This window comes from Meriones unguiculatus, assembly GCF_030254825.1.
Source record: "Meriones unguiculatus strain TT.TT164.6M chromosome 13 unlocalized genomic scaffold, Bangor_MerUng_6.1 Chr13_unordered_Scaffold_28, whole genome shotgun sequence".
NCBI classification, from domain to species: domain Eukaryota; kingdom Metazoa; phylum Chordata; class Mammalia; order Rodentia; family Muridae; genus Meriones; species Meriones unguiculatus.
The window spans coordinates 2,646,829-2,671,330 of record NW_026843644.1 but is presented as its reverse complement, the minus strand read 5'-3'; the positions used below and the strand labels follow the sequence as shown (position 1 = coordinate 2,671,330).

General features: G+C 39.6%; 1 protein-coding gene across 1 annotated transcript; it reads right to left on the bottom strand.

Moving 5' to 3' along the window:
- Positions 1-207: 207 nt before the first annotated feature.
- LOC132650630 (vomeronasal type-2 receptor 26-like) lies at positions 208-4,674 on the bottom strand. Its single transcript, XM_060375978.1, has 2 exons — positions 3,752-4,674; positions 208-1,151 (listed from the first exon to the last, which is right to left on the bottom strand). Exons 1-2 carry the CDS (start codon positions 3,970-3,972, stop codon positions 851-853), a joined length of 522 nt encoding a protein of 173 aa, XP_060231961.1. The 5' UTR covers positions 3,973-4,674; the 3' UTR covers positions 208-850.
- Positions 4,675-24,502: the final 19,828 nt, after the last annotated feature.

Here is a 24,502-nt window from a genome sequence, read left to right as displayed (position 1 = left end):
AATTCAGTTTCCTAAGTTAAAATGATTCAAGTTGTGATGACCTGGGGCCTCATTGCCAGGGTTTATTGTATCATCCCTCTTGATAGATTTGATAGAGACAAAACTCAGAAATGTAAATTATTGTCTTTATTTTTTATTGCATTAGGTTAAAATACACTTATGAATTGTTTAACTGAGTGATAACAATGAACATTACCATGTGGGTGTTTTAATCTTGATTATTGCTGATTCTTGTGCTCACCAAGTATTTTCTGTTTGTAGTAATACCTGCTGATAGATGCATTTCTTCAGTGTAGCCTGGCAATAGTCAATTGTGATGATATAGCTAAGTGGATGGTATCTGTGGGTGCTATTCTTAGATCCACTTTCCTGAATAAGATAATTAATTCCTTGAAAGATTTTCATATTTGATGGCATTAAACATTGTTCCAAACTCAGTTACATGTCCTGGACTTTCTTTTTCCATATGTCAGGTATTGACAACCATAGGAATTTTGAGATGTTTATATGCTAGATTGGGGAGTTAGGTACATTTGCTATAGAATTTGACTTATTATCAAATGCAGACTGAGCATCCACAGTACATCATCCATTGTTTGGAGATAGAATCATGGATACTACTAAGTGATCTTCTCAGAAACTCCCAGAATTTACTGTTCATGCTTTTTACCAAACACTGCCATCTGTTAACTATTAACATATCAAAGTAATTCGTCCACTGCTCTTAGAAATCTGCCTACACTAAACATAATCCACTTCTCTGTTTTCTTTTGTTTGTTCTGGTATTGTTCTTTTGTTGGTTTGTTTGTTTCGGTCAGATCTAAGATGTGATTGTGCATAAAATATGTTTCTAACTTACTTGTGGGACATTGTAGAGCTCTGAAAGTGTTGCAATTGAAGCAGAAAATTCTGGCTTGTTTCCTGAAATGATTCCTAGAGCTTTGTGTTGAGTGTTGCACTTGTAGTTAGGGATATAATCACTCCTTCCAGACAGCCACATCAGAAGGCCCTCCAAGGTTATTTTGTTAGAAATAAAAGCATTATAGATGTGGAAACCCAAGGTTATATTGGGAAGCAGGTTTGAGTCCTTATTGATCTCTTCGATGGCAAAGTATAAGGTCAGCAAATATTGATAGTTTCTCCATTTCGATCTAAACCAGAGGAACAGAATGATGGGTATTGTCAGTACATTTTTCTCAAAAAGTCTATCAAATACAGGAACCTAGAGGCCATAGCCTTTGCTTTTCTTTCTTTTTTTTGATTTAATGACTTTATTAATTTGAAAATCAGTATTCTAAAGGTGAGGAGGGCAGGACTACAATCTAAGTAAGAAGCCAGAGGATCATAATTCTAGATGTTGAGTCTATAAAGAATAACAGTGCATAATAAACTGGGACACACACACACACACACACACACACACACACACACACACACAATGTAAACTAAGCCCCCCAAAGGTTCACAGAAATACAGGCTATGACAAAAATTATATGCTACTGAGAAACAGAAACATTAAAGACAAACACTAGAGAGGGTCAGCCTTTCAGAATATGCTAGGTTATGTTGCAAAAACAGCTTCTCAAGTTGCAGAGGCTTAAAGCAATGGTAGGTTGGAACTGATAGAGGAGGCTGTTCCTCCTCCCTCTCCTCCTTCCTTCCTTCCTTCCTTTTCTCTCCCCCTCTTTCTTTTCTTTTGATAGTGAATCACTATCTACCACAGGCTGTTTTTGATTTCTCCATCCTTCAGCCTCTGCTTCCTAAGTGTTAAGATTACAACATGTGGGCCACAAAACCTGGCTTTGCAGGTTTTGACTTTTCTTGTGACATGTAAATCTTGTGTGCATAAGCTCATGACAACCCAGGAACATCATCGAACGGCTCCTAAACTCTCAGAAGTTTAATTGTTTCTAATGTTTTTTGGTGTACATTGTGTACATAAAATATCACTTGTTTGTGTCCTATGAGTACTGTATACATAGGTGCTTATGATGTTTCAGCTCATGGAAGCACTAAAGGAATATTAGTAAGAGCTTCATAACCTTTTCTTTTGTAATGATTCAATTTCATACTCACTTATTAAAAATTCTAACAAGTTTATATGCATTCCTAGTGTTAAAGTGTCTCTGTGAGGTATAGACAGATGCCCAGCCATCTATCTATAGATACACCACTTTCAAAAAAAGCTAGCATCACTTCTCAGTGCCCACAGGGTGGCCTTGGAAACATATTTAGCTCCAGTTCATAAGATCCCTTCTGGCATCTCTGGGCACCAGGGATACCTGTGGTATTCACATATATATAAGAAAGTGAGCTCTTGAGTACATGAAATAATAATAAATAAGCATGTGCAAAATAGTGTTCTTGGGTTTGAAAAATGATTGATATGTTATGACTAGTTGTTGCTATTTTGGAGGACCCTGGTTCAAGTCACAGTAGCCAGCTTTAGGTTTCAATAGTGTGGAACACCAGTTCTAGGGGATCCATGTCCTCCACTGTCCTCTGAAGGGACCATGCACACAAGTGGTACACACACAAACATGTAGGCAAAACACTCATAAACATAATGTAAATTTTAATAAATCTTTACAAAAATTCAAAAAAGTAGTATAAAAGTAGTAAAGGAAATGTGTTTCTCTAGGCTTGCAGATTAAATGAATTAGTAGAGTTTCCTACTCAGTGAGGAAATATGTATTGAAGTTTGAAGAAGGTACTTTTCAGCAAAGGACCATCCTAATCCCAAAATTGATGTTCAAATGAACATATGTACCAATTATGGCATCAAGTGAAAAACAGGAATATGAAAAAGCCTAATGAATCTTGCACAGTATCATAAATAACCAGCAACCTAACTCAGAGTTTCTCAGAGAGATCAAGTGGTAGATGAATACTTCAGAAAGTAAAGAGACAAACAACAGAAAAGAAGACAGAGCCAAGCATTGACTTCAACTGGTCATTGAGACAAGAATCAGCAGTCTCCATCAGAACTTGGATGAGAGATAGAATAAACAGCTGTACACAAGAAAGACTGAGTACCAGAAAAAACAAATCACAAGACAAAATTGAGATTGTGAGGGAGGAGAAAGACAGATAGAAAGGTTGGAAATGAAAATCATAAAACCTCCAATCAAATCAGAGAACACTGTTTGTCAGTAGAGCTAACTAAGCAGAGGACAGAATATAGGCATGAATGACATGAATTTCAGAACACTCCATTACAATATCAACTATAAATAAATAAGTTATAAATATGACCACCACAGTGTCTAAACACTGAGATACTTTAAAGATGCTAAAGCCAGAACACATGAAAACAGAGATTCTAATATTTGTGCTGAGCACATAGGGATATTCAATTTCACTTTATCAGAAACTCTCCAAGTCTTTAGAAAGAAACAGATATTCAAACATAAGATATTTAGATGGCCAAATAGACCTGAGAAGAATGGAAACTTATCTTGACATATTACAGTCAGTGTGTCAAAAATATGTAAGTCTCACCATGCAAACACACCATGAGGCAGACATAAAAGTTGTTCTTTTTTCTATCCCTGATTTCTTTCTCACTGGATACATAACAATGAGAAGTGGAAATGTTTGCAGAGGCACAATGAAGGAGAAAAAAATGTGAAACTGTTTTTCACATTGTTCTGTATCTAGTTCATTATTCTCAATGGAATTACATGTGTTTAGCAGGTCATGTAGTATCTTTTAACCAGAACAACCATAGCACATTCAAGCAAGTACTCACAGGTCGAACTTCCATAGTAGAGTTGGTTTTCTGTCAAAAAGGATATGGAGGTATTGTGATAGATCAAGTGGGATGGAAATGGGAATAAATGTAGCGAGGTTAACATCTGCCTCCATGTAGGTGTTGGTCTCTCCTTTATAACTACAAGTGAACAGAGGAAACTCCATCGATGCATACACAGGTTGTAGGAGGAGGCTGAGGCAAAGCAAAGGAAGGGACATGTCAGGTTCTTCACTACACAGAGACAGACCCCTGCGTCAAGGCAGATCCAAGGAGATTATTGGCTTAGGCCTTGGAACAGGCTCAGACCTCAACAATATCAGAGAAGACTTTGAATGCTACAGCTGCTTCCTACTGTTGCTTCAGGCTCTCAGTCTGTGCATACACAATGGTTCTCATGACAGGCCAGCACACACACTGCAGCAAAGTCCAGACATCTGAGGGTCACAGTACTGAGATATTTCTGTTGCTGTAGCCAGACTTGCTCTGAATTTGCTGTCTTTTTATTGTTCTGTTTTCCTCTCATCCATGTACTCTTGGAATCCCATAGCCCTGGGGCTCTACACCTGGTTCCTCCATGTGGGTGAAAAACATGTTTGGTTCTTTCTTCAACAATCTGTATGATTTCATCATGGTCCACAGTGACTTTGGAGAGGACCAGAGTCTGAGACAAAATTGTAGTTCATCCAAAAACAGCTTGTTTGTTTTGGATTGCTGTTGTGAGAGTAGTTTGAACATTTGATTTCTCCTAGGAAAGGGAGCAGGGGCAGTCAGACTTTGACCAGTTTGATAGCTCTTTGATCACTTCCACTAGTCAAGGTGGCTAAACTAAGCAACAGGGAAAGTAGATCCAGACAGTTTTGATGAGACCTGATAAGCTACAGTAAGATAGAGGAGGAAGACATCCCTTATCAGTGGATTAGAGGAGGGACATTGGGGTTTTGACCAAGAAAGTAAACACTAGTGACTCAGCCTTATGCAGGACACCTGGGTTCAGGGTTCTCAACTCAGCTTTTGCATTCAGACCCCCTCCTGGACGTCTGGCACCAAATTTAGAATTATACAGGATCAAAAGAGGGGGAAAGCTGCTCATAGTCAATATAAGTCATGACAGGCAACAAATTTATGAATTGTGTGCTTAGTTTAGATTATCAGCCACTTTCATCTTTACACTATTTCCTGATTAAAAGTCATACACGAATCACCTGAAGAATCAGAATTGGAGTGGGTTTTGGAGCCTGTAAATATGAATTTAGTTTCGAACCTGGCAGCACATGTCTTGAGATGGCTGGACTCAGCCATCTGTCTCATAACAACAAACAAAAAGAAAAACACTTCATCTCCATACTTTTTCTAATTTACTGAAATATTATTTATCATACTTACTAGTGATATAATTTTGTATTATTATATATTATTGTTATAATACAATATAAACAATATAATGCAAATCAAAATTGATATCTAACTTATGTAAAATCCATTCATGAAAACAGGACCATAAAATTTCAAAAGAGCTAAAACTGCAAAAAGCTTTGAAGGTAGGAATGTGAAAAAAATGATGTAATGTTAATTCTTATATATAAACAAACAAAATAATGTCTCCTATGTGTAATCTTATACAATTTTGGTTACTGGAATTTAAAAAATGTATACAAATTGCACACACACACGTGTGTATCTCCCTAGATATAGATAAATATACCTACACCAGCTTAGTTTCTCTATGTTCAGTGAGTTGTTTATGTGCTGTATTCATCAATAAAGACTTGCAATCCATTTGTGGAGAGCAAACTATAATCTTGACAAAAGTCTGCATTGTTTAGGCATTCCCATAAGATTCCATTGGCCAACACCTCAAGTAGATATAAACCATTCCAAGTATTGGAATCCTCATTTGATGACAAGTGGCATCCTGTTGGGAATCTCTTTTATTTTTTCGTTTGGATCACCTTCAGTTATGTATATATTTTAGGAAGCTTCTGCTTCTGCTTAGGAATTAGATTAGATTACTACAGTAACATTCAAATAACATTTAAATTTAGCTGTCTTTCTTCATATTACTTTCCTTAATGTCCCCTTGCCTCCCAACTTCCAACTGATTCTCTCTTATGAGCCCGTTTTCCATCTATAAATATTTTATTGCCCTATCCTAGGGAGATCTATTTACTTCTTCTCGGACACTAGTCCTTTTTTCTGTGTGTATCCTACATGGTTTTATGTACTATAGATTGCTTATCATTCACTTTACAAGTAATATTAAGATGTAAGTAGATACATGCGATATTTGTATTTTTCAACTTGTGTTATTACACTCAGACTGATTTTTTTTCTAGTTTACCTGTAGATATGCATTTACTTTGAAATTTCATAATTTACTTTGTAAAATGACTGAGTAACATTTTGTTGTGCAAATGTCCACATTTTCTTTATCTAGTCTTCTGTTGATGGACATCTGGGTTATATCCAATTTCTGGAAGTGCTGATTAGAGCAACATAAATATGTTTGCACAAATGTCTCCATGGAAGGATGAAACATTCTTTGGATATATGCCAAAGAGTGGTATTGCTGGTTCTTGAGGTAGAACAATCCCCATCTTGCTGTGGAAAAGCCACAAAGATGTCCTTAGTGGCAGAATATGTTTGTACTCCTACTAGCAATGTCTGAATATTCTTAGCCATGTGACTCTCTTTAGACCATATCTCAAACTACTTTTGGTTTCTATTTCCCTGATGATTATGGACTTTTCACATATCTTTAAATGTTCCTCAGCCATTTGAATTATTTCTTTAAGAATTCTCTTCTGATATCTTCTTCCATTTCTTTCTTCAGAGACTGAAGTTTTTTTGGGTTTTTTTTTAATGCAGTTTATTCAGGAACCTTGAACAATCATCTGACCCTGGGGAAAGCCAGCCCACAGTTTAAATAGCCTCTGGGTAGCCAACCCCAGCGTGCCACGTGGGCAATGCAGATAGGTCCACATACATGGAAGCAAGCCAGATCCTCAGCCTTAGCCAAATGTGGAATTGTTCGTGACAGAGAGCACTCACCATCGGGAAGGTGGAAGGTGGGAAACCAGCTCCATCTTTAAGGCATAGCATTCCACAGCTCTCTACAGTTCCCCCTTTTTGTTTTAGATGCATCAGGCAAGAGTAGAGGTCTGATCTCTGATATTAGAAATAAATTGGGACTTTGTACTGATGTTCATTTAGGTGTCATCCACCCAAAGAGCATCAGACCCGACCGATACCTTTTTCTCAGAGGCGGGACCTGGGGCATCAACCCGCATGCAATCAGACATGCTCTTCTCTGGGTCCAAAGCAGCTGACCCTGAGTGCAGTGCTTAGCCTCGCATCCTGAGCATAACATTTTAGCTTTTTATGGTAGCCAACCATGCTCAGGGAAACTGTCCTGCTTCAATGGCTGTAAAGGCCTAAATGATCATGGCTGCATTATGCTGTTGTGAGACTCTAATCTTGCATATATACCACAGGCAAACCAAGGAGACCAACACCAGAAGGCCTGCTAACGCTCCAATGCCCGCCCATTCCTTCAGATGATTCATGGCTGCAGCAATCCATGATGATAATCCTGTGGCTAGTCCTGTGTCCACTCTGGTAGAATTTATTGTGACAATGGCCACTCTCAGCTGCTCCATCATAGTATCGAATTCTCCAGTCCAATTACCTAAAATATAGCTAGACAATTGTTTAGACAGATTTGCAGCACGGGAAAAATTCTCATGTTGTATGCTAGTGACACAAAGTCCAGCATACTTTCATTGACAACTGAAAAAAAAAAAAAGAATTTTCAGTACATTGTTGTGGTCAATCTGGAAGTATGCATGTAAAATAATTAAAATAGATCCCTATTTTTCACTCTGCACAAAACTCACCAAAAAATAGATTGAAGAGCTCAGTAAAATCAATAAACAGAGAATCTGATGGATGAGAAATTAAGAAAGAGTATTTTCTCTAGTTATGAGAATGTCTTTTTCATGTTTTGGACTGTGTTGATGAGGCTTATCACTTGAGTTTTTATTTCTAGGCACATCTCAGTTTTTAATTTTATTGATTCCTTTTGTAATAAAATATCTTCAGCTATCTTCAGTGTTTTATTTCACTTTTTTGTTTGTTTTCACAGACATCATTGAGGTTTTACCCATATCCTCTGTTATAACCTTGATTTCCTCTAGGATGGTTGTGGTGATTTGGTGTCATGGTGTTAATGATTTTGGTTTCACTCTGGTGTTTGGTTATCTGGATTTGGCATGATTGTGATTCTAGCTGTTGCTATCTGGACTTGTCTATTTTTTTGGTTTATGGTGTTTAATTTCTTCACTTTTATTTTCATCTCTGGATCTTAGGAAAGGGTGTTGGCTGTGTATTGTCTTATAGAGAATTCTTCTGAGTGTGTGCCTTGATAGGTCATTAGGGATACTAGACAGAAACTGTTTTTAGGTGTTTTAAAAAATAATGATGAATAAAGATAAACCTTACCTCAGGGTATAGGGCTGGAAAAGGTTTTGAAAGCAAATTGACCCAAAAAACAAGATGAAGTAGCCATTTTCATGTCTCAAAAATAAGTTTTTAATCAAAATTAATCAAAAGAGATGGGGAAGAACACTTTATACTTACCGAAAGAAAAATCCACCACTACAACCTCTCAATAATGAACATCTGTGATGGAAATGTAAGGATGTCATCATTCATAAAAGAAATATTACTAAAGTTTAAATCACACACTGAATCTCATACATTAATAGTCAGAGACTTCAGCACCGACTTTCTCCAAAGGACAGATCATCAAAACAGAAAGTAAATGGCGAAAAAAGAAACTAACAAACATCTTGAATCAAATGGGCCTACCAGTTGTCTATAGAACATTTCTCAGCGGCTCATGAAACCTTCTCCAAATTTGACCATATAATCAGTCACAAAAGAAGACTCAGAAGATTGAAATAACTCCATGAATTTTATCAGACATTCATGGATTAAAGCTAGACTTCAACAACAAGAGAAACACTTGATCATAGAAGAAACAAAGGAAGAAAAAAAAAGACATTCTAGTTTTCAATGAAAATGAATGCAAAACATACCCACACTTATGAGACACAATGAAAGCAGTGCTAATAGAAAAGCTTACATCATTTTGATAAATGAAGTGCCTTCCTAAAGCAATTGGAGAGATCCAATACTAATAATTTAGCAGCACACTTAAAAGCTCTCTAACAGAAGGAAGCAAACACACCAACATGGAGCAGTTGACAGGAAATATTCAAACTTGGGGTTGAAATCAATACATTGGAAACAAAGAGACTGATACAAAGAATCCATAAAACAAAAACTGGTTCTTTGACAATATCAACAAAATACACAAACACTTAGCCAAAGTAACTGAAAGGCAGGAGAAAAGTATCCAGATAAACATCAGAAACAAAAAGGGGGACATAACTACAGACAATGAGGAAATAAAAAAAAATCATTAGGACTTACTTCAAAGGCCTGTATTACAAAAAAAAAAAAAAAATTCAAAAATCTAAAGCAAAATAAAATTGATTTTCTGAATAGATTTCACCTACTGAAGATAAATTAAGATCAGGAAAAAGTTTAAACAGTCTAATAACCACTGAGAAAATAGAAGGAATCATCAAAAATCTCCCAACCAAAAAATGCACAGATCCAGATGGTTTTAGTGCAGAATTCTGTCAGGCATTCAAAAAAGAATTAATACAGATACTCTTCAAACTGTTCCACAAAAAAGGAACAGAAAGAACACTGCCAAATTCATTTTATGAGGCCACAGTCACCTTGACACCTAAACCACACAAAGATCCAACAAAGAAAGATAATTCCAGACCAATTTCATGCATGAACTTCCATGTGAAAAACTCAATAAAATACAAACTGAATCCAAGAACACATCATATACATCATCCCGGGGATGCAGGGATGGTTCAACATAAAAAATGTCATCACTATAATCCACCATATTAAAAAATTAAAGAAAAAGATCACATGGTCATCTCATTAGATGGAGAAAATATGTTTGACCAAATCCAACATCCCATTATGATGAAAGTCTTAGAGAGATAAAAAGATACAAGGTCTATATTTAAACATAATAACGGCTATATACAGCAAGCTGTTTGCAAGCATCAAAATAAATAATTGTAGAAATATTGTAGAAAATAAATAAATGTAGAAAAATTCAAAGCAATTCCACTAAATTCAGGGATAGGAGAAGAATACCCACTCTCTCTGTTCCTCTTCAATATAGTACTTTAAGTTCTAGCTAGAGCAATAAGACAACTGAGGGAGATCAAGGGCATACAAATCAGCATGGAAGAAGTAAAAATATTGCTATTTGCAGAGGAGGTGGTAGTGTATATAAGCAACCTTAAACATTACACCAGAGAAATCCTACAGCTGATAAACAGCTTCAGCAAAGTATCTGGATACAAGATTAATTTAAAAAAAATCTGTAACTCTCCTGTACATAAGGGACATATGTGTTGAGAAAGAAATTAAGGAAACTACACCATTCATAATATCCACAAATGCAATAATGTATCTTGGTGTGACTCTAACCAAATACGTGAAAGACCTGCATGAAAAGAACTTCAATGGTCTGAAGAAAGAAAATGAAGATGTCAGAAAATGGAAAGATCTCCCAATTTCCTGGATCCATAAGATTAACATAGTGAAAATGGTCATCTAACCAAAGGCAATCTACACATTCAATATAATCACATCAAAATACCAACACTGTTCTTTTCAGACCTTGAAAGAAGAATTCTAAACTTCATATGGAATAATAATAATAAAAAAAAAAAAACAGAGCAGCTTAAACAATCCTATACAATAAAAGAACTTCTGGAGTTATCGCCATCCCTGACTTCAAGCTACAACACACAGCAGTAGTAATAAAAACTGCATGGTACTGGCATAGAGATAGTCTGGTTGGTTGATCAATAGAATTGAATCAAAGACCCAGAAATAAACCCACATACCTTTGGTCAATTGATTTTTGACAAGGAAGCCGGAACCGTACAATGGAAAAAGACAGCCTCTTCAATAAACCATGCTGGTCTAACTGTATCTCTGCATGTAGAAAAATGCAAATAGATACATATTTTTCTCCCTGAAATAAATAGCAAATCCAAGTGGAGCAGAGACCTCAATATAACTGCAGACACACTAAATCTGTTGAAGAGAAAGCTAGAAAGAGCCTTGAACTCATTGGTACAGGAGACAACTTCCTGAACAAAACACCAACAGATCAGGCTCTAGGATCAAAAGTTAATAAATGAGACCTCATGAAACTGAAAACTTCTATAAGGAGGAAACAATATCAATGAAACTAAATGTCAGTCTACACATTAGGAAAACAACACATCAATCCTATTTTCAACAAAGTGCTAATATCCAAACTATACAATGGACCGAGGAAATCAAACTCCAATAAAAATGACCCAATTAAATAATTGGCACAGAAGTATACAAAGAATTTTTAACATCGAAATCTTGAATGGCTTAGAAACACTTAAAGAAATGCTCATCTTCCTTCATCATCAGAGAAATGCAAATCAAAAGGACTCTGAGATTCCATCTCATACCAGTCTGAACGGCTAAGATAAAATCTCAAGTTATAGTACATCCTGGTGAGGATAAGGACAAAGGGGAGCATGCTTTCCTTGCTGGTGTGAGTGTAAACTTTTACAAGCACTTTGGAAAACAATCTGGGGCTCTCTCAGAAAATTAGGAAGGCCTAGGTATACCACTACTGGATATATACCCAAAAGAGCCTCTACAAGAAGGACACCTAATCAGCTGCATTCATAGCAGTTTTATTTGTAGTAGCCAGAGTCTGAAAACCACCTAGATGTCCCACAACTGAAGAATGGATAAAGAAACCATGGCACATTTACACAAAAGCTAATACTCAGCCATTGAAAACAAAGCAATCAACTTCCACTGCTTTCCCCAGCCAGCAGTGAGGTTTTCTGAATTCTCTGTTTCTTATCAGGCAAAGAAATCTTGCATTGAGCACACATAGACACACCCTACCTACTCCACCCAATCCCCTTCCCCCATATTGGCTGCATATGACAACAACTTCACGTTTGGGTTGGGACTTCTGAAAAAAACAAGTTTCTCTAGGATTATAGTAATCAGATTAGAATAGGATAGAATAGTGTCATAGTGATTATGGCATTTAAGGAGACCACAGGCCACAAATGCACATCCTCATGGGTTTTATAAATGGCAAATGCGCCCAGGTCAGGCCTGCACAGTTAGATGAGGAGATACACTAAGGATGAGGAAAGGAAGACCCCCTCCTCCTCTCCAGAGATGCTCTCCAAGCTCAGACAAACCCAGGAACCTTTGCGGAGGAATTCATCCAAACCCTTCCTGGATGAGACGAGTTCTGGAGGAGTTTCAAATTCCCTGCAGTCACCAGAGTGGTTAGTGCCACCTGAATTCACTGTGCCAATTGCTTGAGAAAAATTTGAAGGCACTGCTGAACTGATGACCCTTTGGACTCTATGAGTTCACAGCTCTAGTCACTAGCTTTCTGCTAGTGCAGAGGGTTTAGGTGTCGTGCTAAGCACATTGGCATCTACTATATACAATATATTAAGGATAAAACCCCCCAGCAAATGATGTCCTCACTAAAATAATTTCTAAACCAAAGGTCCCGAAAACTTCAGTCTTAATTTGCATACATATTCTACTACTAAAACTTCATAATCATTAAGAAGTGAGAAAGTAAACTCATCCAAGCGTTATGCCAGCCAAATCTGAAAACATTAGTAGTGGATATTTTGGGAAAAGTGACTGTTTCTTATATGAACTGATTGGCCTGCTCTTTGATGACCTTCCCTTGAGGGGGGAGCAGCATTACCAGGCCACAGAGGAAGAGAATGCAGCCAGTCCTTATGAGACCTGATAGACTAGGATCAGAATGAAGGGGAGGAAAACCATCCCTATCAGTGGACTGTCGGAGGGGCATGGGTGGAGAAGGGAGAGGGTGGGTGGGATTGGGAGAGGAGGAGGGAGGGAGCTACAGGGGGGATACAAAGTGAATAAATTGTAACTAATGAAAATTAAAAAAAATTAAAAAAGAAATAAAAAATAAACTCAATCGACTAGGATAATCTCTAGACTGGACAAAGAGCCCCACGAATTTATCTGACTGCCCTTTTGCAATAGAGCAACTTGGAAGTTAATACCTGCTTCAGCTACCAGAACTTTGAGACAAAAACAACAACAACAAAAAAAAAAAAACAGTGAAATTCAGGTGGGCAGGTCTCCCTGGGGAGAGACAGGACCATTTCAGGAGGATCCTTGGGATGCCCTGATGCCCTGTTCCTAGGAAGAACCCAACTCTCTTGGGCACTCAGAGGAAAGCCCCAGCTAACCGCCCCCAGCCCAGGTATCCCAGAAACCATAGGTGCCTCTGAAGATTGCACAAGTCTTTTCCTCCCCCGCCAGCTCGGTGGCTTGTTTCTAAAATTCCCATCTGCACAACATAAACAAAAAACGTGCAGCCAGAAAGTCTGGGCGATGCAAATTCCAAGCTTCCAGCCGAGGGCGAGAGAATCTCCTCCCTGCTGCCAGTGGCAAGCAGGCAGCAGAAAAGAGCAAACTTTCCAGTGACCCCGCACCCCTCCATGCCCTTCTCCCCCCACTGCAAAAGGGAGAGAGAAGGCGGAAGGAAAGACCCCTGATACAAGAAAATAAAGAATAGGGAAGGAGGGCGTTGAAGCAGAGGCCCGGCTTCTAAGAGCTCGGCCTTGGTGGCAAGAATGCGCCCGGCCGCCCACTTCCCAAGCCTCGGGTCCCAGTGGCCACGGAGGAACCTGAAGGCCGAGCCCTCTCGGGTGGGGCGGGGGAGGGGCGGGCGCGAGGCGCAGGGCAGGCGCAGGGCAGGCGCAGTGCGCGCTTCCATTGTCAAGCGTGACGGAAGCGCCGTTGCTACAGACGCTGAAGGAAAACTCTGAGCTCCTCCCAGGCCTGGTGGGCGGCGGCGGCGAGGGCGGCGACGGGAACCCGCTTCCTGGGCGTGGTGGGTGCGGTCATGGCTCAGCTAGTGGACTACTTCAATGTGGTAGGCTGAGACCTGGAGAAGCCAGGTAAGGGTGTGGGGCGGGCGCCGCCTGGGCTCCGCCTCCACCTCAGGCTCCGCCTCCGCCCTGGGCTCCTCCCTCCATCCCAGGGCTCTACCCCCACCCCGCCCTGGGCTCCGCCTCTGTCTCCCGGGCTCCGCCCCCGCCCTACCAGGCTCCGCCTCTGCCCTCCTCGGTTCCGTCCCCGACCCCGGGCTATGTCTCCCTCCTTCCCCGGGCTTCGCCTTTACCAGCAAGGGCTCCGCCTCCCGTTGTTCCCGGGCTCCTCCCCCGTCTCCGTCCAGGGCTCCGCCTCCGTTCTTCCCGTGATCCACCTCTGCCATCCAGTAGCCTCTGCGGAGCGGGGCGTCGTGACTGGGAGGCGGGGAGGCAAGAGGGTTGGGTCCCGCGGTGGAGAAGCGGCGGGTCCACGGGTGTCCGCCATCGCCCAACGGTTGAGCTTGGCTGGCGGTGGCCATCTGTGAGGGACCCGCGGGATGGCGATCACGGGGCGAGGCTTCAGCTTTGCATCCAGGGGCTGGCGGGCTGGGCGGGTCGGGAGAGCCTGCGGGTGTTCTGCGAAGAGCTTCTGTGGAGGCTGCTGTTACCCGGGACCGCGCCCTCCTGCCGCTGGGGTTGGGAGGGAAGGAGCACACTGAAGAGTAACGCTGGGGCCAGTTCGCCAGGAAAGAACATGCAGAGAGTCCAGTGCTGCGTGGGGTGGGGTGGGGTGGGGTGGGGTGGGGGAGCTTGGACATCCCAGTCTAATGAATGTACTGGAAAAGGCGACAGGAGCCTTGCACATTTCTCGCAACATTGTTTCAGAATGTATGTGCCGGCGTTCCAGAATGAAATGATGCTTCTTAAATAAAAGACAGCCAGCCAACCACTGCAGGTGCTCTCTCTCACTTAGCTTTCACGTGATTTGATTGTTCCCCTTATTCATCAGAGAATTCTTCATAAGGAACAGTTTGGCAGATACATTGCTGTTTATACTTTGATGGACTTGCACAACCAGGAGAATACAGGGTTCATGTGGGCTTATTTTTCTATTTGTATCTCTTTGTGTTGCTATGTATAGATAACCAGGACATAATAACAAGGTTACTGTAGAGCTGGGGAAACCTCTTTTATTTCAGGTTAATTCCACTTTTACCCTTGCAAGGAATTTTAGCTACCAGCCCTGTAGCCTCTTGTCTCAGGAGGTGCTTAGGTTGTGTTTTGCTGATTGTTAGTCGTTGGTAGCCCTAGAGTACCACTGTTCTACTCATCTCTTTATTATTTATCCATCCCTAAGAATTTGTTTAAGAGAAGGGATCCTTCACAATTTTTTTCTCACTACTACCTAATTAAGGTCATTTAAGAGAATTGCTTTCAGGTCAGTGAGATGGCTCAGGAAACAAAGGCTCTTGCTGGGCAAGCTTGGAGACCTGAATTCAATATCTGATTTCATGAAAAGGTGGAAGGCAAGAAGTGATCACAAAGAGTTGTCTTCTGAGCTTCCTATGTGTTCCCTAGTATGCATGCTTCACCTGCATCATGCACACACACACACACACACACTAAAAAACGAAGACTTCGGGGTGTATTTAGAGAATCTTCTTGCTGCTTCAAAATGTCATGTCATTTCACTTTTCAGTCTCTTACAGACATAGCCTTACCGGGACTGCCAGTGTGGAGAATCAGTTTTGTTTTCAATCTTGTTTTTAGTTGCATTGTTCTTCCCCCTACAACAATTTTATTTAGTTTTGTTTTGTTTCCTTTTTTTTTTTTTTTGAGACAAATTCTCTCTATAGAGCCCTGGCTGTCCTGGGTTCCCTATGTAGATGAGGCTGGCATTGAACCTACAGAGATCTGCCTTCCTCTGCCTCCCAAGTGCTGGGGTTAAAGACCACGCCCAGCTTCCCCTACAACAATTTTGAAACAATAACAAACTTGAAAAATGTTCCAAGTATGGTACACAGTTAATGGTTATTTTACTTTGGACATTTTGAAAGGAAGCTGCTGACCTTATGTCCTGTTACTCAGAATAGTTTATTGTCAATTTTATACAAACAAGAATGTTGTCCTACATAATAACAGTGCAGTTATCAAAACAGGAAATTCACACTGACACAGTATTCCATGTTATTTGGGTTTTGTTGACTATGTTATTACTCACATAAATATTGAAAGAAGTTGGTACATTTAAGTGTTGTATTATTTCTTTATTTCTTTAGTCTCTTTCAATATGGAACATTTCCCTAATCTTTTTCATGATCTTGTCACTTTTGATGACTACGGGTCAGTTATATTTTTTCTTCTTTAATTTATCTATTTGTTCATTTTATGTCCCACTTACAACCCCACTCCTTCCTCTCTTCCAAGTCCTACTTCCCCACCCATTTTCCCTATAATACGCCACCACCAACCTTGCACATAAAGTTTCATCAGGATTAAGTATCTCCTCTTTCGCTGAGGCAAGACAGGGCAGCCCTGGTAGAGAAATGGGATCCAGAAGGAGGCAACAGAGTACAAATCAGAGACAGCCCCTGCTCTAGATGTTAGGGGACCCACTTGAGGACAAGCAGCCCAACATTTTCATATGTGTAGGGGGTCTGGGACTAGTCCAGGCATGTTCTTTTGTTGGTGGTTGTCTCTATGAGGCGCCATGACCCCAGGTTAGCTAGCTATATATACCTTCTTGTGGTGTCCTACCTCTCCAGCTCCCTCAATCCTTCCTCTAATTCTTCCACAAATCTCCCGAGTTCTGCCTAATATTTGTTTGGCTGTGGGTCTCTGCAACTGTTTCCATTATCTCTTGGTTGAAGCCTCTCAGATGATAGTTATGCTAGTCTCCTATCTATAAGCATAGCTGAGTATTAATAGTGTCAGAAGTTGGGTCTCTCGCATGGGTTGTGTCTCAAGTTATGCCAGTCATTGTTTGGCCATTTCCTCAACCTCTGTTCCATCGTTTATCCCTGCATATCTTGTAGGCAGAAATTTTTGGTTGAGGGTTTTCTGAGTTCGTTGGTGTCCCCCTCCCTCCACTAGCTACAGGATGTGTCCACTTCAGTCTCAATATCCCTGGTGCTAGGAGACTCAGCCAGGATCACCCCCATATCTTCCCAGGCACCTCCAATATTCCAGATATTCATCTTGTCTCAGATATGCCAATTTCCCTTCTCCCCAAGCCCTCTCACCACCATCCCCACTATACCCACACCTGATTTCCCCCTCCTGTTCCTCTTTTCACCCCCTCTCCCACTCACTTCCTCTCTCCCTCCACTTCCTATGTCTGTGATGTCTATTTTATTTCCCCTTCTTAGTGGGAATCAAATATCTTCTCTTGATCCCTCTGTCTGTGGCTTGTACTAGATTATCATGTACTATATGGCTAGTATCCTGGGTTAGTTGTTTATATATATATATATATATATATATATATATATATATATATATATATATATTTAAATTACAGGTGATTTACTTTGTATCTCCCCTATAGCCCCTCCCTCAATACCTCCCAATCCCACTCTTTCTCCCTCATCTCCTCCCTGATCCTCTCTAAGTCCACTGATAGGGAGGACCTCCTCCCCTTCCATCTGACCCCAGTTTATCAGGTCACATTAGGACTGTCTGCAGTGTCCTGCTCTGTGACCTAGCAAGGCTGTTCCTCCCTTGGGGTCAAAGAGCCTGCCACTGAGTTCATGTCAGAGACAGTCCCTGTTCCCCTTACTAGAAAAACCCAGTTGTATGCTGAGCTGCCACCTCTAAGTAATCTGTGCTTTCATGGATCAATGCATATGCTTGGGCAAGGGTATCACAACAGTGGCACACACTGTGTTTTCTCAGGTTGTACAAACTTTCATTTGATTACATATAATCAGTGTCTGCCAGGTTTTTCTACTATAGAGTTAATACCCTGAACAACAAGGAATACTCTAGGGAAAATGCTCAGAAGGGCATATGGGATATACATTGGAAGCAGAAGTGAGAGAAAGCAGGGATCAGGACATTAGCCTACCACAGAGGAACTCTTAAAGACTCTATGCATCAGGACATTGAAGAAGATGTGGATATTCATAGCAAATTTTGGGGCAGAGTTCACTGAATCCTATGGAAGAATGGGGAGATAGAAAGACCTAGAGGGGAAAGGATCTCCACAAAGACACCACAGCAGCCAAATACTTGGGTCCAGGGGGACCTGTAGAGACAGATACTCCAACCAAGGACTATACATGAAGAGGACCAAGACCCCTTGCTCTGACATAGGCCATAGGGAGCTTAGTGTCCAAGCTGGTACTTTCTTAAGGGGAGCAAGGCCTGTCTCCGACATAAACTCAGTGTTCAGCTCTTTGATCACCTCCCCCTGAGGGTTACAGCCTTGCCAGGCCACAGAGAAGATGCCTCCAGTCCTGATGAGACCTGATAGCCTAGGTCAGATAGAATCTGAGGAGGACCTCCCCTATCAGTGGAGCATGGGAGGAGCATTATGCAAATAGAGGGAGGGAAGTTGGGGGCATTTTGAAAGTAGAGGGAGGGAGGGTGAGACAGGAAAAGATGAGGGATGGGGATCCAGCTGGGATTCAACCTAAATAAATTGTAATAAATAATAAATCAAAACATAAAAATGAAATATAAGCAACATTTAAAAGTAGTTAACTAATATATATAGAATAATCCAGTTTTTGTAAGCCTACAGGGTATCAACTATATATATATATATATATATATATATATATATATATATATAAATTATATATATATAATTTTTATATATGAACTTTGTATATCTTTGTTATACTAAGAATTTATTTATATGTGATGTATGTGTTGTATAAGCGAATATGGCACATATACATGAGAGTGTATATGCCCCTCAGGCATACCAATTTTTGTTCTATCACTCTTATTTTCTTCAAACTAGGTCTCTCAGTTCTCATTGGAAGCTTGCCATTTCAGATAGTTTGGTCACCTAGCAAACAAGCTTCAATGATAGTTCTGTCTTTCTGGATACTGAGGTTATAGTTGCTCAGAACTATGTCTGCCTTTTTGTGAATGTGGAGATAAAAACCAAGTTCTTATACTTGTTAAAAAAACAATAGCTTGTTTCCTCCTTATGGATTGGCCAACTGATCCAAAACAATCAGCTTAAAGGTCAATCTACCTCAATCTACCTACTCACTTCTTACCCAACTGTGTAATGCCAAGGCTTGGAATTCCCCGCTTGTGGTTTTTCTTAAAAACTCTACCCTCTCTAGGCTCAGGGACTCTCTTTCTGAATTACTGTGTCAGGGATGATTGATGGCTTAAGCTCAAGCTTGAATAAAAACCCTTATGTGTTTGCATCATACTCGTATTCCTGCTGGTCTCTTGGAGGCAGGGGACGTCTCATGATCTAGGCATAGCAACAGGACATTATCTTTTAAATATAAACCTTTTTTTTTCTCCCAGAATTACCATGATCAGATGAATTTTTTATGCTGTAACAGTTCAGACAGAATGTTGGGTGAATGTTTTGAATTGCAAACGTTGTTATAAACAAAAATGAAAATCCCAAACATTCAATTTTACCAATAAAGAGTCAGGGGCCATATGCTGCAGTGAAAACCTTCTAACTCAGAGAAGAAGAGAAAGCACACAGCTGGCATTACTTTCCAGATCAGGTCCAGATAAATAAATAAATCCCAATAGGTTCACTAGGTAAACTAACACCCAGGAGGAAAAGGCCAAAAAACTAGAGGCTGAAGGCTTACTAGGTCAAAGTCCCCAAAACCAGAGAGCTAAAAGATGAAGTATAAGCTAAAGCTAAAGCCAGAGTTTAAGATAACCCCTTTCTTCTTCTCCACACTGTCTTCAATACACCTCAACTCAAAGTCCCTCCTGCTCTTTAATCTCTGTCAGCTTGTTTTAGGTCCAACTCTTGACCTATGGTTAATTTGTCAAATCCTGTTCACAGAAAGCTCAAAACATAACCTTAATTTTGTATCATTATACAAATTATCTATACCAATGTAACCAATTATGAGCTTAATTTTGGTATCAATGTCCAAACATCTATAAGAATAGATTCAATAATCTACTATTTTCCTATTGTTCCTATATTCCTTCTGTTTTTAAATTTATTTTTTATTAACTTTAAATTATGGTTGTAGCCCCATCCCTCCTCCCCTCTCAGTATCACCTTCCCTACCTTTCTCCCTGATCCTTCTACCCTTTCTTGTTTCTCAGTAAAGGGAAATCCCCTTTCCAATACAACCCAGTTCATCAAGTTGCATTAGGAAATACCATGTCCTCTTCATTTTAGTCTGGCAAGGAAGTCCCACCAGAGGGAAGTGATCAAAAAGCTGGCAAGTTAGTCAGCCTTCAGTGCAGACCTCACTTCCCTTACTAGAGGACTCACAAGATTCCTAAACTTCCCATCTGCTACATCTTAGTAGGGGCCTAGGTTCAGCTGATGCATGGATCTTGGTTGATGCATCTGTCTTAGCTAGCATCCCTTGGGCATGGTTGTTTGCTCTCTTGGTCCTCCTGTGGAGTTCCTGTCACCTCCAGGTCCTTCTCTCTTTCCTCTCACTTTTCGACAAGACTTCCTACTGATCATCATATGTTGGCCTATTAATTTCAAGCTATGTTTTGAGGCACTACTACATAGAGTCTCTCAGAGGACATCTCACAGGCTCCTGTAAGGAACCTTAGCAGAGTATCATTTATAGTAAGAGAAATGGCCACTCTCCCATAATATGGGTATTGAGTTTGGACAGGCATTGTTTGGGTATTCCTTCACTCTTGGCTCTAACTGCTCTATCATTTTTCCTACACATCTTGAAGGCTGGGTAAATTTGGGATTGAATTTAGTGAGGGTATGTTGGTGTTCCCCTCCCTGTACTGGGAGACTACTCTAGTTAGTGGGTGCACTCTTCAGTCTCTATGGCCTCTGCTTTTAGGAGTCTCTGCTTGAATTTCCCTCATATCCTCACAGGAGTCTGCTCTGAGTTAGATCTCCAGCTTGTCACAGAGATACCACACCCTCAGGCCATTTCCCTAAAAGTCTTCTGTCTTCTCTCCTCATTTCTGATCTCTACTCTCTTAACTCTCTACACCCCCTCCCTTGCTTTGTTCCCTCTCTTCAACCACTACTTGTGTCCATGCTGACTCTACAACCAAGTGAGATTTATATATCCTCCCTTGGATCCTCTTATGTTGCTTATCTCCTATGGGTCTGTGCCTCATAGTATACTTATCCTGTATGATGTGGCTAAAATCTACATGTAAGTGACTACACACCATGTGTGTCATTCTGGGTTTGCATTTCTTCACGCAGGATGATCATTTCCAGTTCCATCCATTTCCCTACAAATTTCATGACTGCTTTGTTTTTAATGGCTGAGTAGTATTCCATTGTGTAAATGTGCCACAGTTTCTTTATCCATTCTTCAGTTGTGAGACATCTAGGTTGTTTCCATATTCTGGCTACTACAAATAAAACTTCTATGAAAGTGGTTAATTAGGTTGTCCTTGTTGAGTATCTTTTGGGGATATATCCAGTAGTGGTGGAGCTGGGTGTTGAGGTAAGGCTCCTCCCAATTTTCTGAGAAAGCACCAGTGCTTGTAAAAGTTTACACTCGCACCAGCAAGGAAGGACTGTTCCCCTTTGTCCTCATCCTAGCCAGGATGTGCTGTAACTTGAATTTTGATCTTAGCTGTTCAGACTGGTATGAGATAGAATCTCAGAGTCATTTTGATTTGCATTTCTCTGATGATGAGGGAAGGTGAGCATTTCTTTAAGTGCTTCTAATCCAGTCAAGATTTTCCTGTTGAAAATTCTTCTTAAATCTGTGCCAGTTATTTAACTGAGTCATTTTTTTATTGGCGTTTGATTTCTTGGGTCCATTGTATAGTTTGGATATTAGCACTTTGTTGAAAATAGGATTGATGAGTTTTTCTCCTAATGTTTAGACTGACATTTAGTTCTGTTGATCGTGTTTTTTTTTCTTACACAAGTTTTCAGTTTCATGAGGTCCCATTTTTTGATTGTTGATCTTAGAGCCTGATCTGTTGGTGTTCTGTTCAGGAAGTTTTCTCCTGTACCAATGAGTTCAAGGCTCTTCCCAACCTTCGATTCTAACAGATTTAGTGTATCTGCTGCTATATTGAGGTTTCCGACCCACTTGAATGTGAGAGGTTTTTTTGGAGGGAGATAAATATGTATCTCTTTGCATTTTTCTACATGCAGAGATACAGTTAGATCAGCACTATTTGTTGAAGATGCTGTCTTTTTTTCCATTGTACAGTTCTGGCTTCCTTGTCAAAAATCAATGGACCAAAGGTATGTGGGTTTATTTCTGGGTCTTTGATTCAATTCCATCGATCAATCAACCAGTCTATCTCTATGCCAGTACCATGCAGTTTTTATTATTATTGCTGTGTGTTGTAGCTTGAAGTCAGGGATAGAGATAATTCCAGAAGTTCTTTTATTGTCTAGGATCATTTAAGCTGTTCCGGGTTTTTTTATTCTTCCGTATGAAGTTTAGAATTGTTCTTTCAAGGTCTGAAAAGAACTGTGTTGGTATTTTGATGTGATTCCATTGAATCTGTAGATTGCCTTTGGTTAGATGGCCATTTTCACTATCTTAATCCTATGGATCCAGGAAATGTGGAGATCTTTCCATTTTCTGACATCTTCTTCATTTTCTTTCTTCAGAACATTGAAGTTGTTTTCATGCAGGTCTTTCACTTATTTGGTTAGAGTCACACCAAGATATATTATAGCATTTGTGGATATTATGAATGATGTAGTTTCCTTAATTTCTTTCTCAGCACATATGTCCCTTATGTACAGGAGAGCTACGGATTTTTAAAAAAAATAATCTTGTATCCAGTTACTTTGCTGAAGCTGTTTATCAGCTGTAGGAGTTCTCTGGTGTAATATTTGGGGTTGCTTACATACACTACCACCTCATCTGCAAATAGCAATGTTTTGACCTCTTCCTTGCTGATTTGTATGTCTTGATCTCCCTTAGTTGTCTTATTGCTATAGCTAGAACTTAAAGTACTATATTGAAGAGAAACAGAGAGAGTGGGCATTCTTCTCCTGTCCCTGGTTTTAGTGGAATTGCTTTGAATTTTTCTACATTTATTTATTTTTTACAATATTTCTTCATTTATTTATTTTGATACTTGCAATAAGCTTGCTGTATATAGCCTTTATTATGGTTAAATATAAATCTTGTATCTTTGATCTCTCTAAGACTTTCATCATGATGGGATGTTGGATTTGGTCAAACATATTTCCTCCATCTCATGAGATGACCATGTGATTTTTTTCTTTAATTTTTTTAATATGGTGGATTACATTGATGATATTGTGTATGTTGAACCCTCCCTGCATCCCTGTGATGATGTATATGATGTGTTCTTGGATTCAGTTTTATTTTATTGAGGTTTTTTTTTTACATGGAAGTTCATGCATGAAATTGGTCTTGAATTATCTTTCTTTGTTGGATCTTTATGTAGTTTAGGCATGACTGTGGCCTCATAGAACAAATTTAGCAATGTTCCTTTTGTTTCTATTTTGAATGTCTGACAGAATTCTGCACGAAAACCATCTGGATCCTGGCTTTTTATTTTATTTTCTTAGTGGTTACTGGATTGTTTAAGCTTTTTCCTGATCTTGATTTATCTTCAGTAGGTTAAATCTATCCAGAAAATCACTTGTTTACTTTAGATTTTTGAATTGTGGAATACAGGCTTTTGAAATAAGTCCTATTGATTTTTTTGGAATTCCTCATTGTCTGTAGTTATGTCCCCTTTTTGTTTCTGATGTTGTTTATCTGGATCCTCTCCCTCTGCCTTTCAGTTAGTTTGGCTAAGGGTTTGTTTATCTTGTTGATATTTTCAAAGAACCAGCTTTTGGTTTTATTGATTCTTTGTATCAGTCTCTTTGTTTCCAATGTATTGGTTCCAGCCCCAAGTTTGAATATTTCCTGTCAACTGATCCATGTTGGTGTGTTTGCTTCCTTCTGTTAGAAAGCTATCAAGTGTGCTGCTAAATTACTAGTATGGGATCTCTCCAGTTTCTTTATAAAGGCATGTCATTTATCAAAATGCTGTGAGCTTTTCTCTTAGCACTGCTTTCATTGTGTTTCATAAGTTTGGGTATGTTTTGCCTTCATTTTCATTGAAAACTAGAATGTCTTTTACTTCTTCTTTTGTTTCTTCCATGATCAAGTGGTGTTTCTTTTATTGAAGTCTAGCTTTAATCCATGGATGTCTGATAAGAGTCATGGAGTTATTTCAACCTTCTTATATCTTCTGAGGCTTGCCTTGTGACTGATTCTATGGTCAAATTTGGAGAAGGTTTCATGAGTTGCTGAGAAATGTTCTGTAGATATCTGTTTAGTCTCATTTGATTAAAGATGTCTGTTAGTTTCTTTATTTCCCCACTTACTTTTTGTCTTGATCTGTCCTTTGGAGAAAGTCAGTGCTGAAGTCTCCTACTATTGATGTGTGAGATTCAATGTGTGATTTAAGCTTTAGTAATATTTCTTTTATGAATGATGCTACCCTTATATTTGCATCATAGATGTTCATTATTAAATGGTTGTAGTGGTGAGTTTTTCCTTCAGTGAGTATAAAGTGTTCTTCCCCATCTCTT